This window comes from Pipistrellus kuhlii, unplaced genomic scaffold (genome assembly GCF_014108245.1).
Source record: "Pipistrellus kuhlii isolate mPipKuh1 unplaced genomic scaffold, mPipKuh1.p scaffold_m20_p_20, whole genome shotgun sequence".
Lineage (NCBI taxonomy): Eukaryota > Metazoa > Chordata > Mammalia > Chiroptera > Vespertilionidae > Pipistrellus > Pipistrellus kuhlii.
Window position 1 is genome coordinate 11,236,470 of NW_023425516.1, and position 16,439 is coordinate 11,252,908.

Sequence of the window (16,439 nt, forward strand, 5' to 3'; positions counted from 1 at the left end):
CAATGATTCTCTCTCATCATTGATATCTCCTCCTCTCCCTCCCTCTCTCTCTCTCTCTCTCTCTCTCTCTCTCTCTCTCTCTCTCTCCCCCCACCCTTCATTTCTAAAATCGCTAAAAAAAATTTTTTTCTTTTTTAAAAGGAAGGAAATTGAGCAAAACCAAGACTGGCCACACTGAGCCCCTCTCCCCAGTGTCTGGAGAGATGCTGCTCCCTTCACCCCTCACCCCCCCCCAAACTCCCAATCCTCTGTTTTTCCACTGGGGACCCCACGTTTGCAGCTTTCCCGGGCCGAGCTGGGCCGCGCGGGTCCGCATGTCCTTTTTTTAAAATATATTTTATTGATTTTTTTACAGAGAGGAAAGGAGAGAGATAGAAAGCCAGAAATGTCGATGAGAGAGAAACATCGACCAGCTGCCTCTTGCACACCCCCTACCGGGGATGTGCCCGGAACCAGGGTGCATGCCCTTGACCGGAATCGAACCCGGGACCCCTCCGTCCACAGGCCGACGCTCTAGCCACTGAGCCACACCGGTTTCGGCCGCACGTCCTCTTCACCAGAAGCAGTGACGCCCCTGGAGAAGGGCCGTCAGACGTCCTGCCAGACCAGGACCGGTGCCTGGCCTTCCCCGTGACTCACGGCTGCCGCAGAGCCAGCGCCCCCCATGGCGCAGGGGCCAGGCCGGGCCGGGCCAGGGGGTCCCTCCAGGCTCCCCCGGGGGGTCCCAGCCTGCTCCACGTCACTCCAAATGTCAATGCGCTCGCCGTGCTGAGCGGGCCAAGCCAAACCCGGTGGGTCTGGTCTGGGGCTCGGTGCCAAGGAACACACAGCTGATGGAGCCACACACAGATGCGCTGAAGTCACCCACCGGCCCTCGCACGTCTCCACGGGCTCCTTCCCGGGGCAGCCTCGGTGGAGAGAGGGGGCCTGGCAGGATGGTGAGCCCTGGCAGGTCCGGCCGGCCGGGAGCTGCCCCCTGCAGAGCGGCCTCTGGGCTGTTGACACCGGCGGGACGGCTGGTGTTGAGACAGCTGTGGCACCCAGGACCCGAGGCTCCAGGGCTCCCGGGCCGGGAGACAAAGGGAGGTGCTGAGGGGGCAAAGGGCACGGCGGAGGAATGCCCGCTGTTTGCAGACCCCGTGGGAACGGCCGCCCGGGGGGAATGACTTGGAGATGCCGTGAGGGTGACGGTAGTGTCTCAGATCTGAATGGGAAAGGGAGGGAGGGGGGCAGGTGTATTTAGGAAACGCACACCCTCCCCACCCCACGCTGAGCTGAGCAGGATGGAAAACTCCAACTGTGTTCTCGTAGGGTTAGGCTGCACACCGGCCGGACGCGCTTCCTAAGTTCATTCATTCATCCTGCACCTCCTAACTGGGGTTCCACCCTGGGATGGACAGCCGCTGGGCAGGAAGGTGGTGGACGAAGAGATGGCGGAGGAACAGCCACTCAGGAACAACATTCACGGCCGGCTGCGGTGGCTCAGGGGTTGCGTGTTGACCTACGAACCAGGAGGTCACAGTTCAATGCTTGATCCCCCCAGTGTGGGGTGTGCAGGAGGCAGCCGGTTCTCTCTCATCATGGATGTTTCTCTCTCTCCCTCTCCCTTCCTCTCTGAAATCAATAAAAATACATTAAAAAACACACACACACACAAATAAATGTTTACCAAATGTCTATTATGTGTCTGGGAACTGGAGACACGGCAGAAAAACAAAACAAAGATCTCTGTCTTCATGGGACCTACATTCTGATGGGATGAGTCAAGATAATAAGACAGTAAAATGAATGAAAATGTATTTTAAAAGAACAGCATTCCCTGAGTGCCTGCTATGTGTCAGGCACTGGGCTGGGGTTGCGTACTGAGTGGACGAGGCTGACCGCAGCCGAGGGACACAGTGTAAGGAGACTCCCCTTGGGCATTGGGGGGTGGCCCTGCTGTTGGCAGACTGTCCTGGGCCTTCTTTGCCTCAGGGTCTCCTCCTCTCTTACCTGCTTCTCTGCCTGTCCTTGGGGCTCCGTCACAGGCGTGCTCTGTCCTCGGAGCATGTGTGTGTGTGTGTGTGTGTGTGTGTGTGTGTGTGTGTTGGGGAGGGGGATTCTGTCCTTCTCCCGAGCTCTCCCTGCAGTCCAGGCTGTGAGCTGGATGTGCAGCACCGCCTCAGGGGGGACCCAGGGTGGGTAACGGGGTGGCACCACGTGTGGTGAGAAGGCGGTCCCCCTGTGGAAGGAGATGCGGTGCCCGCTGGAAGCTGCCAGAGGGGGCAGGCGTCCCTCCTGTGCGCTCCACTGTGGCCTGCACACCGCCCCTGGCCACCCTGGCTCATCCCGTCTCTGCCGCCGCACTCTGAGTTCGGAGACCACCAACCACAGCATCGCCTCTCCCTCTCCTGGCGTTAGGAGCAGGTGGGTAACAATGGACAGCGCTGTGGGGGGACTGCCATGTGTTTCCTCCCCGTCAGGATGAGGCTGCTGGGGGGCGGTCTGGGACAGAGCAGCCCGGCTCCGGCTGCAAACACACTCTGGCTTGTTGGGGGAACACCCATGTCCCCGTTTTCTCAAGCGCCCTGATTGGCTTTTGAGTAGCAAATGTGAGAAATAAATTGCATCTCGATGTGGCTGCAGGAAAATGTCCAGGATTCTCAGACACACCCTTTAAGTCCTTAAAAGCAAAACCTTGGGCTCCCTGAAACTTTGCTTTTTAAATAAGTCTCCCCCCACCCCCACTACGCACTTGCCTGCTTGTAAGAAATGCCTCTGGCGGGCCATTCAGGGACCTTTCCGTACCTGAGGATGGATGAAACCTCTGCCCTGAAGGCATTCAGGAGCAAAATAGGAAAACCTTTGGAATTCTGTGTGTCAGCTAAAACATTAGAAAAGAGAAATGTTCTCGTGTCCACATTGTGTTACTTTGTAAAGGTTTCAGTGTGTGTGTGTGTGTGTGCGCGCGCACACATGTGTGTTTGAGTGTGTGTGTGTGTGTGGTGCCCAGCATGCTTGCCCAGGGCTTGCCATGCTACCAGTCCCAATGCCCAGCACAGTAAGACAAAGCTCTGCTGCCACCTCGTGGCGTCATTAGAGGGATTGTCTCACTGCCCATGCTCTAAGTCTAAAGAGTCTAACAAAATCCAAAAACACCCAAAGGCCATTGCCTAGGAAAAGATGAGAATGGGAAAGACTGCTGCATTTTTATTGAAAAAAATCTCCAGTGTTTCACATGGCTGTGGTTTCAAAAAGGCTGCCCGTTTATTTTGCCAACGGTAACAATCTTCACTTTGAAAAAGCCGCAGCACAAAAAGCTGCCTCTCAGCCCCTCGGGCACCCGTCAGACGTCCTCCCGTCAGTAGTCGATCTTTTCGATTTCGTCCATGTCCTCCGGGTTGAGCTGCTTAATGCTGCTGTCTGAAAGAACAAGGGGTGCCCCAGCCTGACCCGGGGTCACGCGCCATGTCCCCCCACCCCGTTCCGAGACCACAGCAGCACCGAGGACGGACGGCACCTCGACTCTGAAGACAGGGACACCGTGAACGTGGGCTCCTGTGACCCCCCTGCCTCCGCCCCCTCCCGTGTGGAAGGCCTGGAGGCAGGAGCACTCTCTGGATCAGGGAGGAGGGGGCGGCACCTAAACAACCACTGAGACCCCCGAAGCAGCATCCTTGGCACCAGACAACAGAGCCCCGGGTCAGGGTACCTGTGAGGGGCAGGAAGGGGTCTGCTGAGCTCCGGGGGTCAGTGGGTGGCCACAGGGGGAGGGACTAAGGCTCCTCTGAAGAGTCACTTCCCCAGACGAGGTCTGCAGGAGCTCGCACAGCAGCGGTGGATCTTATTAGTTCTCCCTGCCCCTCCCGGGCCCTCCCTCAGCTACCCTAATACAGGGCCTTGGTCAGCTTCCTGGATGGGTCCACGGGGGTGCTTCGGCCAGTCTGCAAACCCTTTAGAGCAGGCGTCTTCAAACTACGGCCCGCGGGCCACATGCGGCCCGCAGAGGAGTCTGATCCGGCCCGCCAGGTTTTTTGGGCAGTGAGCGCAGCCGAGGTGTTACAGTAGGAATTAGTAGTTCATATAGTCCGGCCCTCCAGCTCTCTGAGGGACCGTGATCTGGCCCCCACTTTAAAAAGTTTGAGGACCCCTGCAAGTTTAGAGTGTGTGTGTGTGTGTGTGTGTGTGTGTGTGATTCCCACCTGAGAATACTTTCTTCCACTGATCTTTAGAGAAAGAGTAGGAGGGCGGGAGAAGGGGAGAGGGTAAAATCCATGTGAGACAGACACATCGAGTAGTTGCCTCCCACATGCACCCCAACCAGGGCCAGGGATGAAACCTGCAATCGAGACCACACCCTGGACTGAAAATCAAGCTCAAAACCCACTGGTCCATGGGCTGGCGCTCTAACCACTAGGCTGGCCGGCCAGTGCCGTCTGCAAAGCCTTTACAATTATATTCCAAATTGCACACATGTGCCTCTGTGCGTGTCCCTGGGGAGTGACCACTGCTTCTCACCGGGGGTAAGGGCCACTGTCCTAAAAGGTGAAAGGTGTGCCAGGGTCCCTCTTCCCCGGCTCCCCAGCGTACCCATGGGCTTCGGGGGCCTGGGGTAACTTGACAAGGGGCCACCTCAGGGACATCACCGCCCAGAGCCAGCCTAGGTTAGACGGGGGCGGGGGAAGGGCCCCTGACCTCGGAATTCAGGGCTGTCCTAGCTGGCAGGCGGGGCGAGAAAAAGGGAAAATGCAAACCAAAGGGGAAGCCAGCCGGGACAGAGTAGGCTCTCCAAGGACGTCGCTACTTGGTTTAGGCTGGCTCTTTCCAGGATGTGAAGATCCGCTCCAGACCCCAGAATAAGCAACGGCGTATAAACCTGAGCTCCCGTCGATTTAAAACGTTCTCCTAACGACCGCGTGCCAAGTGACTGTCTCGCCGTGGGAACTCCGTGCATCGGAGCCCCCTGTCCCCTCGGGTCCGCCTCGTGGGTCACCGCCGGCGTGCGCAGGCCCCCGGGCCCCCCTGCGGGCGGCGCCACTTACTGAAGTGCTCCTGGATCTTCAGGAGCAGGGGCAGCTTGTTGACTTCGATCATGTTGAAGGCGAGGCCCTTTTTCCCAAAGCGCCCCGTCCGCCCGATGCGGTGGAGGTAGGTCTCGTAGTCTGGCTCCTCCGACTGGTTCACCGGGAGGTCAAAGTTCACCACAATCGTGATCTGCTTCACATCGATCCCTGGAAGGGGTAAGACAGTGGGCACCACGGAACAGGACATTTCCCTCAATACCGGCGTTTCTGCCCGACGGCACTGGCCGAGGGGGCCGAGGGTCCAGGCCGGGACCTCATCCGTCCTCGGGCGACCCTTCCAGAGCGCCAAGCTCAGCCCTCGGGGCAGGTCCTCCGTCCCGTTTGCTGAACTAAGAACGAATGAGGAGGCAGGGTTTGAGGATGGGGTCGAGGCAAGGACATAGGAGGGATGAAGAACGTAGGAAGTCCCTTTTCTCTTGAAAACACAGAGAGGTGAACTTCATTAGTCACTAGGAACACACGTTAAAAGCCCGAGATACCACACCCGTTTGCTGGAAAGGGTACAGTGAAAAAGACAACCCCAAGTGCTGACGGGAACGCAGAGCAACTGGAACGCTCCAAGCTGCTGGTGCACACGAGTGAATGGTGCAGCCACTTGGGAATGAAACCTTGGCACTTACTTGCTTGTAAAGCTAAACGAACGCTTACCACATGACCCAGAAATCCTAGTCCTACGTATTTGGCCCAACGAACGTTGAGAACATTCATCTACACAAGACCTACACGTGAGTGTTTGTTACAGCTTTATTCAAAGCAGCCCCAAACTGGAAACCATCCAAATGGCCATCGGCTGATGAATGGATGCACTAACTGTGGTACATCCATTCAGTGGAATGCTACTTAGCGAGAACAAGGGATGAACCACTGATCCTGTAACTAACGGCACAGATAAACTCAAAAGCGTTATGTTAAGTGGAATAAGTTGAGCCACAGCGGCCGCCAAGTGTAGGACTTAATGTATATGGTATCTGGAAGAGAAAAGAGAGACACAGAAATCTGATCTATTGTTGCCCAGGGGCCAGGAGTAGCAGAGACTGACTTAAAAGCAGCTCAGTTTTGAGGGGAGATGGCAGTGTCCTGTATTTTGACTATAGTGATGGTTACAGTACTGTACACTGAGCGGCCAGATTATGATGATCTCTGAACGCATAATAATCTGGCCACTTAGTGTGTATATATTAGGGGCCTGGTGGATGAATTCGTGCATGGGTGGGATTCAGCCAGCCTGGCCAGGAGGAGGGGACATGGGTGGTTGGCTGGACTCCTGCCGGTCAAACTCCTGATCGAGGGGACAATTTGCATATTAGCCTTTTATTTTATAGGATAAACACTGAGTAGCTAGATTATTATACCTTCAGAGATAATAATAATCTGGCCACCCAGTGTATATGTTTGTCAAAACTCATATATTGTATACTTTACATTGTATTCTATGTATTGGATCCTCTTCTGAAGAGTGAATTTTATCAGATATAAATTACACCTCAACAAACTTGGCTTTGAATACACACACACACACACACACACACACACGAACACACACACTTACCTCGGGCACAGACATTGGTGGTTATGAGAACTTTCTCTTTCCCATCCCGAAACCTCTGGATGATGGAAGCCCGCTGATCCACGGTCAGCTCTCCACTCAACAAAGACACCTGGTGGCCATCCTGCATCATCTCCACAGTCAACCACTTGGCGTTTCGGCGAGTCTACGTGAGAGAGCAAAGCCCGGTATAGCCCCCGAGTTAAAGCAGACGGGCTGTGTTCACTGTGCCCACGGGTGCGGGCCGGAGCCGGGAAGGGCTGGCCTGGAGGAACGAGCATGTGGCTTGGAATTCTGTGCTTCTAAGGGTCTCTGTGGCTCCTCAGCCACGAAACAGATGAGAGACATGCTCCGCCTGCCGCTCATGCTAGTGCGATGACAACATAAGATGACGTCATAATGACAACATCAGACTCTCCGAGTGCTCTATGCACTCTGAGCATGTTTCTAAGATCTTTACACGTTACTGACCTATGAACCAGGAGGTCACAGTTCGATTCCCAGTCAAGGCATATGCCCAGGTTGCAGACTCAATCCCCAATGGGGTGGGGGGGAATGCATGAGACAGCCAATGGAGGATTCTCATCATTGGTGTTTCTTTCTCTCTCTCTCCCCCTCCCTTCCTCTCTGAAATCAATAAAATCTATTCTAAAATAAAATAAAAAATTGACATGCAATAATCTGACAAAGTAGCTATCTAATTTCATTTTTTAAAATTAAAAAATAAAACACTTGGCCGAAACCGGTTTGGCTCAGTGGTAGAGCGTCGGTCTGCAGACTGAAAGGTCCCAGGTTTGATTCCGGTCAAGGGCATGTACCTTGGTTGCGGGCATGTACCTTGGTTGCGGGCACATTCCCCGGTAGGGGGTGTGCAAGAGGCAGCTGGTCGATGTTTCTCTCTCATCGATATTTCTAGCTCTCTATCTCTCTCCCTTCCTCTCTGTAAAAAATCAATAAAATATATTTTTTTAAAAATTAAAAAAAATAAAACACTTGAAGACATGAGTACCTTGCCCAGGTTCATAGCTGGCCCGTGGCAGAGCTGAGTTTCGCTTTATGCTACTAACGCGTTCTCAGGGTGGGCAAGGGCCCGGTGGGCACTCCAGGGCAGGGGTAGGGGGGCAAGACGGACGGGACCCCGCTGTCGTGGGGCTCAGTGTCCACATGGGAGTGAGGAAGTAAAACGAACACACGCACACTGGGGGAGTCAGGGAGCAGAAGACAAAAATGAAGACAGAAGGAGCGTGATGTGAGAGTGAGGAGCTGAGTGGCTGCTGCGCTCACAGCAAGCTGGGGAGGGAGGAGGACATCCTGAAGCCGGCGAAGGGTGTCTGGGAACCCCCCCCCCCCCCCCCCCCCCGTAAACACCAACCCGCATGGGGCAGGGCTAGAAGGCACCCACTAACACAGGGACACGCCCTCGCTTTCACATACGGAAGTCCCACCCCATTACTCACTCTTCCCAAGCTCCATCCACAAAACACAAATCATTTCAGCTCAGAGTTGCTCTGGACGTTAAACTACACAACGCACGGGAAGTGGGGAGCACGGAGCCTGGCCGCACTGGCCCCCGGGGTGCCCCGTCCCCGCCCGGCCAGCCGGCAGGGAGGAGCTGGGCCCGCGGGGATGGCCCGGCGGTCGGTCACCTGGCAGAAGATGATGGCCTGGCCGATGGTGATGCCGCCGTAGATGTTGCACAGCGCCTGGTACTTGTCCTTGCGGCTCTCGCACAGCACGTAGTACTGCCGGATGTTGTTGAGGGTCAGCTCCTCCTTCCGCAGCTTGATCACGTTGGGGTCCGGGATGATCCGCCCCGCAAACTGCCACACGGAGTCCTCGAAGGTGGCCGAGAACAGGAGCATCTGGCACTCGGAGGGCAAAACCCTGCGAGAGGGACGGGAAGAAGGCTGTGGCCTGCCACCAGTGCCACTCACCTGGGGAGGCAGCTCTGCGTGCTTCAGGCCTGCTGCCACCAGCTGTGCCCCCGCCCCTGCCCCCCCCACACACACACCTGCTCAGGGGTCAGGGAGGAAGGGTGGAGGTGAAGGTTACCTCTGAATCCGGATGCTCTGATCGGAGAACCCCTGTGTGGCGATCATCACGTCTGCTTCGTCCAGGACAAACACACAGATCTTGCTCAAGTCAATCAGTTTCCGCTTGAAGTACCAATCCAGGATGGTGCCCGGGGTGCCGATGATGATCTGCTGGGTGACGTCCGCCCTCCTGGGAACTAGGAGAGGAGGGTGTGCAGGGCAACGCGACACAGGACTCTGACCCCACGGGCAGGGCCTAAGGACCGTCCAAGCGCCAGCCCTGAGGTCACTGTGCTTCGGGACTGCCCAGAATTTTTAAATCAATCCCCCAGTTTCATGGGAACGATAATACCCTGCATATCTAACTGGTTTAGAAAGCCGCCCCCCCGCGGCAAGCCCACCCGCCCTGCAGAAACACTGGCACAGCTGTGAAAACCCCACACACCCCCGAATGGAAAACCACCCCCGTGCCTCTCAGAGGGTCACATGGAACAAACTATGGCGTATAACGCATGAAGTAGGGCGACATGGACTGATACGGAAAGATGCCCCTATTTTTTTCATAGTCTGACAGTTATGAAAAAAAAAAAATCCCGGTTTTGTAAACACTCTTTAAAAAGTATTTTAAAAAGCACAAAACAAAGGTCGATTGTCTGGCCGGCATGGCTCTGTGGTTGAGCATCCATCTATGAACCAGAAGGTCGCCGTTCAATTCCCGGTCAGGGCACAGGCCCAGGTTGCCACCCGATCCCCGTATAGTAGGCAGCTGATCAGTGATTCTCTCATATCATTGATGTTCCTCTCTGTCTCTCCCTCTCTCTCTCTCAAATCAATAAAAAAATATATTAAGAAAACCACCACAAAGGACTGTTAACAGAACGGAAGTTCCCTTTGGAAGCAAGTTTTGAGCAACAAGGAAGAACAACTTTCACTTCTGCCGCCTACTGGGGATATGCCCGCAACCAAGGTACATGCCCTTGACTGGAATTGAACTCGGGACCCTTCAGTCCCCAAGCCGACGCTCTATCCATTGAGCCAAACTGGTTTCGGCTACAGCTCCCCCCCCCCCCCCCCCCCCTGCTTTTAGAGACAAGGAAGCAGACACGTTATATAACACTTGAGGCCCGGTGCTCGGGGATGGGGTCCAGCCAGCCTGCCCTAATCAGGCCAATCTGGCCAGCTTGCCCCACCCCCTGGTCAACTCCCAGTCGAACTCCCGGTCAAGGGGACAGTTTGCTTGGTAGCCTTTTATTCCATAGGATGTGGTTAGTGGTGGACTCGGGGCTTAAACCCTCAGCCAAGACGGGCTTCGCGGCACATACTTGGATTCCCTCGAATGGCATACAACACTCGGACATCCACACAGAATTTTCCCATCTGCTCAACCACTCGGCCAGTCTGCAGAGCCAGTTCATACGTAGGAGCCAGGCAGAGGCACTGTGAGGGAGAGAGGAGGGGGGAGGGGGCGGGTTCCTGTAAGCCAGGGTTTCCCAGGGTTTTGACATATATGTGTACCCCTTCTATAATTTTCGTAACGCTGAGTACCCCCTCGTACTCATGAGAACGTAGAATTAGGCCGCAGCTAAGCACGGTGCAGTGCATATCCCCACCAACTCTTCCCATACGTGCCCCTGGGGGGACGCGGACCACACTTTGGGAAACACTGCTGAGTGTAAGCCATCGTGCAAGTTTTTAAATACAACTGAAATGTGTACCGGGAAGGGCACAGAAGTGACACTGGAGATTTGGGTTGGATAAAAATATTTTGAATCGAATCCAATTTAGCAACTCATAGACCTGAGGAGAATGCTGAGTGTGGGAGGGGAGAGGGAGCCGAAGGATGGAAAGACAGCTGCTTAAGGCCCCTCCATGAAGGGTCCTGAAGACACACGGGTTGCGGGGCCACGTTTTTTTGGCTGGCGGGGGGGGGGGGGGGGGGGGGGGGGGGGGAGTGACGGAAAGAGGCTGGCAACCAAAAATAAGGGAACGCAACAAATCATAGCTTGCGCCAAAACCGGTTTGGCTCAATGGATATAGCGTCGGCTTGGGGACTGAAGGGTCCCGGGTTCGATTCCGGTCAAGGGCATGTACCTTGGTTGCAGGCATATCTCCAGTAGGGGGTGTGCAAGAGGCAGCTGATCGGTGACTCTCTCTCATCGATGTTTCTAACTCTCTATCTCTCCCCCTTCCTCTCTGTACAAAATCAATAAAATATATTTAAAAAAACAAAACAAAAAAAACAAATCACAGCTTGCCTGGGGTCCTCATCGCCTCCTGTCAGCTGTGAAAAGTCTGCCTCTTCCCAGAACGTTCCCTGCTGGATCTGACTACATCCCTGGCAGAATACTCATTCCTACCAAGCACGGTGCTAAAAATGCAACTATTTATTTCATCTGCATGACAATCCTGTAAGGCAAGTCTTCATTTATGCACTCATTCGATCATCCACTCACTCACTCATTCGTTCGCTCGTTCGGTGTTTAATGAGTAGTCTCCCCAAGCCAGGCATTGTGCACGGTGTTGGGATTCAGGGTGAACAGAACAACTACGATCCAGGCCTTTCTAGATGTTACCTTCACAGATGAGACAGACTCGGAGAGATGTGTTGCCTCGTCTAAGACATTCAGCGGGTTAAGGAGAGAGGCTGTGATCGGAACCAGCTACAAAGCCTGTGCTCTCAATCACCGCCCCAATACTCCATAATGTCATGAAAGAACATCTATTCTCAATATCACCTCATCGCAGTGATATCATCTGTTACCGAAATCTCATTGACAATGAAAGCAATCCCGCCTCTCTGGCGGCCGCTCCTTACCTGTAGGAAGGGTTTCGAGGCGTCGATCCTGCTCAGCATGGCCAAGACAAAGGCAGCCGTCTTTCCTGTTCCAGACTGGCTCTGGGCTATGAGGTTCTGGGGTCTGGAGGGAAGAGCAGACCACTGGGCAGACTGAATATCAGAGGCTGACAATCACCCAGCGGAAACACCAGCGCCCGGAAACTCACGGGTGTGCCAGCATCATAGGGAGCGCCATTTCTTGGATTTTGGATGGCCGATTGAACCCCATTGCATAGATCCCTTTTAGCAACTCTTCCTTTCTGTAAAAAAAAAAAAAAAAAATAAAAAAATTGAACACTTAAGAGCCCAGTAAGTAGCCTCAGAAATACAAACTTGAGAGGTGCCTTTCTAAAGTAAGCCCCCTGGTAACTGAGCTTCAAAAATAAGATTTAGAAATATATAATTTACTAGAAGCCCGATGCACCAAGATTCGTGTAAGAATGTGCCTTCCTTCCACTTGCTGCCAACACCGCTTTCACTCCAGCCTGGAGCCACCTTTCCACCTTCCCATGCTGCCCAGAGGCTCGAAGTTACTGGGGCGGTGTGGACACTAGTGTCCCACACACCCACACCCACACCCCCGTCGGCCACTTGGTGCCTGTGTATGCAAATTAACCTGCCAGCTTTGTTGGGTTAATTTGCATACTCACTCCTGATTGGCTGGCGGGAGTCACTAAGGTACAGTCAATTTGCATCTTTCTCTTTTATTAGTGTAGATACCTCAACTCCCAAACATACACAATTATGCCTGTACAGGTGGACCCCCAAAACAATGAGCTCTGCCATAAGCCTAAGAGGAGGACAGTCACAGGACCTAACATTGGACTTCCTGTTGAACCAAGAGAAAGAGGAAAAAACTCGTCCAACAGAAGTATGTCAATCTGCCAGAAAGAGTTTTCTTTCCCACATAAGCAGGAAACTACACGACATTTATTATTTAATTCTTCTTCATGAATGACAAGTTTTGATGTTTTAACAGCTATTTTCAGAGAAGACAAATTCATTCAGGTGATTCTTTAAATATATGTATGTGTGTGTGTGTGTGTGTGTGTGTGTGTGTGTGTGTGTATGTATACATATACATATATATGTTGATTTCAGAGAGGAAGGAAGAGAGATATAGAAACATCAATGATGAGAGAGAATCATTGATTAATTGGCTGTCTCCTGCACGTCCCCCCGAGGGGAAACAGCCCAAAACCCAGGCATGTGTGCTGATAGGGAATCAAACAGTGACTTCCTGGTCCATAGTTCAATGCTCAACCACTGAGCTACACTGGCCAACTATTTAGGTGATTCTTTGGTCAATTCTGTCTCATCCTTCTGAGCCAGTATTTTTAAGTGCTTTTCTCCCTGGGGTTTCATGACAGATGTTAGAGAGAGGGAAAAGCGAACTGGCTGGGACACTTCATTTTCCATAGCACACACATTCTGGATGTGTTTACCTGGCAGGTTAGTTGGTAGATTACTTTTTTCCTTTTGGGTGCCCTGACTGGCAATCGAACCGGCAACCTTTTGGTGCACAGGATGATGCTCAGGCAACTGAGTCACACCAGCCAGGGCTGGCAGCCAACTTGTAATCATAGGTAGGCTTCTCCTCTCATTTAGAAAATGTCTGGACACTGGCATTTTGGAGCTTTCCTCTTTACATAAGTCCATATCGGCAAACTACATTTCCTTAATGCCAATTGATAAACCCCTAAGAAATGTAAACCCATTTGGGAAAGGTATTTATTTTAATGCCCTTTGAAACTAAATATAATTAGAAATAGAAAAGCTAATAACTCGTCTAAAGGGGGTGGGGGAGGGTATCTGTATTCTGCAATGAAGAAGTAGTAATATGGCTTAGCTTTCTCCCTTAACACAGCAAGATGAAAATATTTCACCATCAGAAATGTTCTCACCCAGCCAGTGTGGCTCAGTGATTGAATGTAGACCCATAAACCAGGAGATCAGGGTTGGATTCCCAGTCAGGGCATGTGCCCAGGTGGCGGGCTGGATCCCAATAGGGGTCGTGCAGGAGGCAGCCAACCAATGATTCTCTCTCATCACTGATGTTTCTACCTCTCCTCTCCCTTCCTCACTGGAGTCAATACATATATATATATTTTTAAAAACTAAACAGTCTCAGTTTCTTGGACAATGCAGGTATCCCAGCGTCCCCCGTTGAGCTCTATTTTAATTGCACACAAAGGTACCCATCTCATTTTAATATCTGACTAAACACAACGACGATCCCGATGGTTTTATTATGAGCAGGTGAGTCTGTTCTGTGCTATGCTTTCCCGGCATCTTCCCACCAAGAGTGAAAGTACTCACAGCCGCAGCTCTTCAAACGTTTTCACCGAGTAGAGTGGAGAGCTGGGATCCTTTTGTAAGACCTCCACTCGGTGGCTGGATTCTACTAAGGACTGTCGGATTAACTTGTTTAAGAGTGAATTAGCAGCCAAATCCACTACAAAAGCAAGAATAAAAAGGGGGATACTGCAGGGGGGGAGGCTCAGACTTCCTAAATGACACCTTAATAATTGCTCCCTCCATTCAGTGTATATCAAACATCTGCTCCTACTCTGATCTTGCTTCTAAAACCAACCAAACAAACAAACAAAAAACAAAAAAAAAATGACAGAGTACTGAGAATTTCTTTTTTCTTTTTTTTTTTCCATGAGGATCCAGTTTCTTATGCTCAGCTGCTATACCTACCTCTAACTTCAAGCAAATCTACATCCCTCGCCACCAGACCTCATTGTTCCTTGCCAGCTGAACAGTCTTAGCCCATTCCTACACTTTCCGTTGCAACTTCCTCTCAAAATAGAGCACTCTCCTCATTTAATCTCCTTTTAGTCACTCCTCATAAAGAAAGAGAAGTAATGACAGTTCTCTAATACATTATTGACAGTATGAAAGCCACGACTCGCCGAAGCAGAATGCTCGTAGACACGGGCAGATGAATTTATCTCCTACCTACTTCTACTTCATCTTCTTCTGTGTTATTCATAGAATCGTCTAAACAGGACGGGAGAGAAACAAAACAGCTGTAAAGATGTAAAGTCTCTTATCCCGACTTCTCTTGGCGACTCCACGGCTTGCGCTGGCAGGAAGGGTAGTCCAGGGGAGGGGTGGGTAAAAAGACTGGAGGGCCTCGAACCCTGGCTGGGTTGGCTCAGTGGATAGCGCGTAGTCCTATGGCCTGAAAGGTCTCAGGTTTGATTCCAGTCAATGGTACATCCCAGAGTTGCAGGCTTAATCCCCAATAGGGAGCATGCAGGAGGCAGCCAATCAGTGATTCTCTCTCATCATTGATGTTCCTATTTCCCTCTCTCCCTCTCCCTTCCACTCTGAAATCAATAATAATTTTTTAAAAAAAGAATGAAGAATCAGGAATGCTAAATTAAGGGAGCCAAATGTATTTCAGGTGCCAGGGACACGCGGAAAGCACTTGTCTTTCCTTGAGAACCATCTGCGTTACCCTACAGCACTTACCTAGGTTTGGGACTGTGGTATTTTTAACTCCCGGAAGATTCTTCCAGGGATGGATGAGGTTTGAAAACTAGTGAAAAGACACACATGTCAGCCAATCTTAGCAAGCACCGGCTTCCAGAAGCCCCGCGCGACACCTCACAGGAGCGGGAAGGGTTGCAGGGAAGACCACCCAGGACGGTTGGTTTCCTTTGCGATGTGAGGTGCAGATTCCTTTCCGGAGCAGTTCTGTAGGGGTTCCCCTAAAACTGGGGGAGCCTCTCTGCGGCCCCTCCACTCTCCATGGGACAGGCCCTTAGGGGGATCCCACGCGGCCAAAGGATGACGACAGGAAAGCGCTTTGGTATAATAGATGCGGATGGGAGGAAGCTAGCCTGAGCGATTTAGGACCCAAGTGGGAGAGGAGAAAATTGGGGTTCGGGTCGGGACTACCACCTGCTTTCCCTCCCGGGCCTGCCAGGACTGTCTTCATTTTTGCCCTTTTCAATCCAAAGGTCTCGTGTCTCTCTCTGGGTCTCCTTTTTCGGGGTCTTCTTCCCCCAAGTCCTTGCCACTCCACATCTCCCCTCCACCACTGGACACTCCACTGCTCCCCCGATTCCCGCTGCCCCCCCTCTCCACCCCCCACCCCCACCCCCGAGGGGAGTGCAGCCCCGGCCCCGCCCCGCTGCCCTCCTCGGGGTCAGTGGCGGTTACGTGGCTGTTCAGGTGCTCGCTCTCTGCTGCCCCCTGTTCGCCTGCCCACAGCGACGACGACGCCATGGCTGCGATCGCCGCTCCGACCCCAGCACGTGCGTCGGGCGCTGGGCAGGTCGGAGCCCGCCCAGCGGCCAATGGGCTTCCTGCGGGGCCGGCCCACGTGCCGCGACCCCCGCCGCCCGCGCAGGCGCCTGGACTCCCGGGAGCCGCGGGGGGCGATGTCCCGGGGGGGAGGAGGGTTGTTGGGGGGCCCGGGGGAGGCGGGGCCTCGGGAGGATAGTCTCAGCCCGGCTGCTGATTGGCCAGCCGCGCACCGCGGGGCGGGGCGGGGCGCTGTCCCGGCGTGGGAGGGGGCGGGGGTGTCACTCGCTGGATGCTGACCTCGGTTAAGGTCACAGCAGCTTGGGATGCGGAGCGGCGACAATCTTGGTGCGGATGGGAGTCCCACCTCCCTCACCCCACCACTCACGCCCCAGGTAATGTCCTGGGTGGTCAGGCTGGGCCCCCGCCCCCCTTCAAGCTCCCAAACCCACGTTCCTCCCCATCCACCCCCCTCAGATGTCCGCTTCTACGTGACAAGAAGTCGGAAAGGCTGCGAACTGCCAGGAAAATGGATGGTCCAAAACCGCAATTTTCATCTGACAACTGAAATCCAGCGTTGGGGGATGCAGAGGGGGAAGGGAAGCCCTTCAGGTCCTAACTTCCACCCCTGTTCCTAAATGCCCGCGATGCGTCCACAGACCGGCTTGGTTTCATTGTAATTCTAATCCCGGTGGGAGCCC

At 53.3% G+C, this 16,439-nt stretch overlaps 1 protein-coding gene across 1 annotated transcript; it reads right to left on the reverse strand.

The window, feature by feature from the left end:
• Nucleotides 1-3,165: 3,165 nt before the first annotated feature.
• Nucleotides 3,166-15,883, reverse strand: DDX25 (DEAD-box helicase 25). Its single transcript, XM_036449617.2, has 12 exons — nt 15,655-15,883; nt 14,962-15,028; nt 14,443-14,484; nt 13,798-13,933; nt 11,646-11,738; nt 11,458-11,560; nt 9,965-10,079; nt 8,662-8,839; nt 8,256-8,493; nt 6,613-6,775; nt 5,022-5,210; nt 3,166-3,402 (listed from the first exon to the last, which is right to left on the reverse strand). The coding sequence occupies exons 1-12, from the start codon at nt 15,718-15,720 to the stop codon at nt 3,341-3,343; spliced, it is 1,452 nt and encodes a 483-aa protein (XP_036305510.1). The 5' UTR covers nt 15,721-15,883; the 3' UTR covers nt 3,166-3,340.
• Between the last annotated feature and the right edge of the window lie 556 nt (nt 15,884-16,439).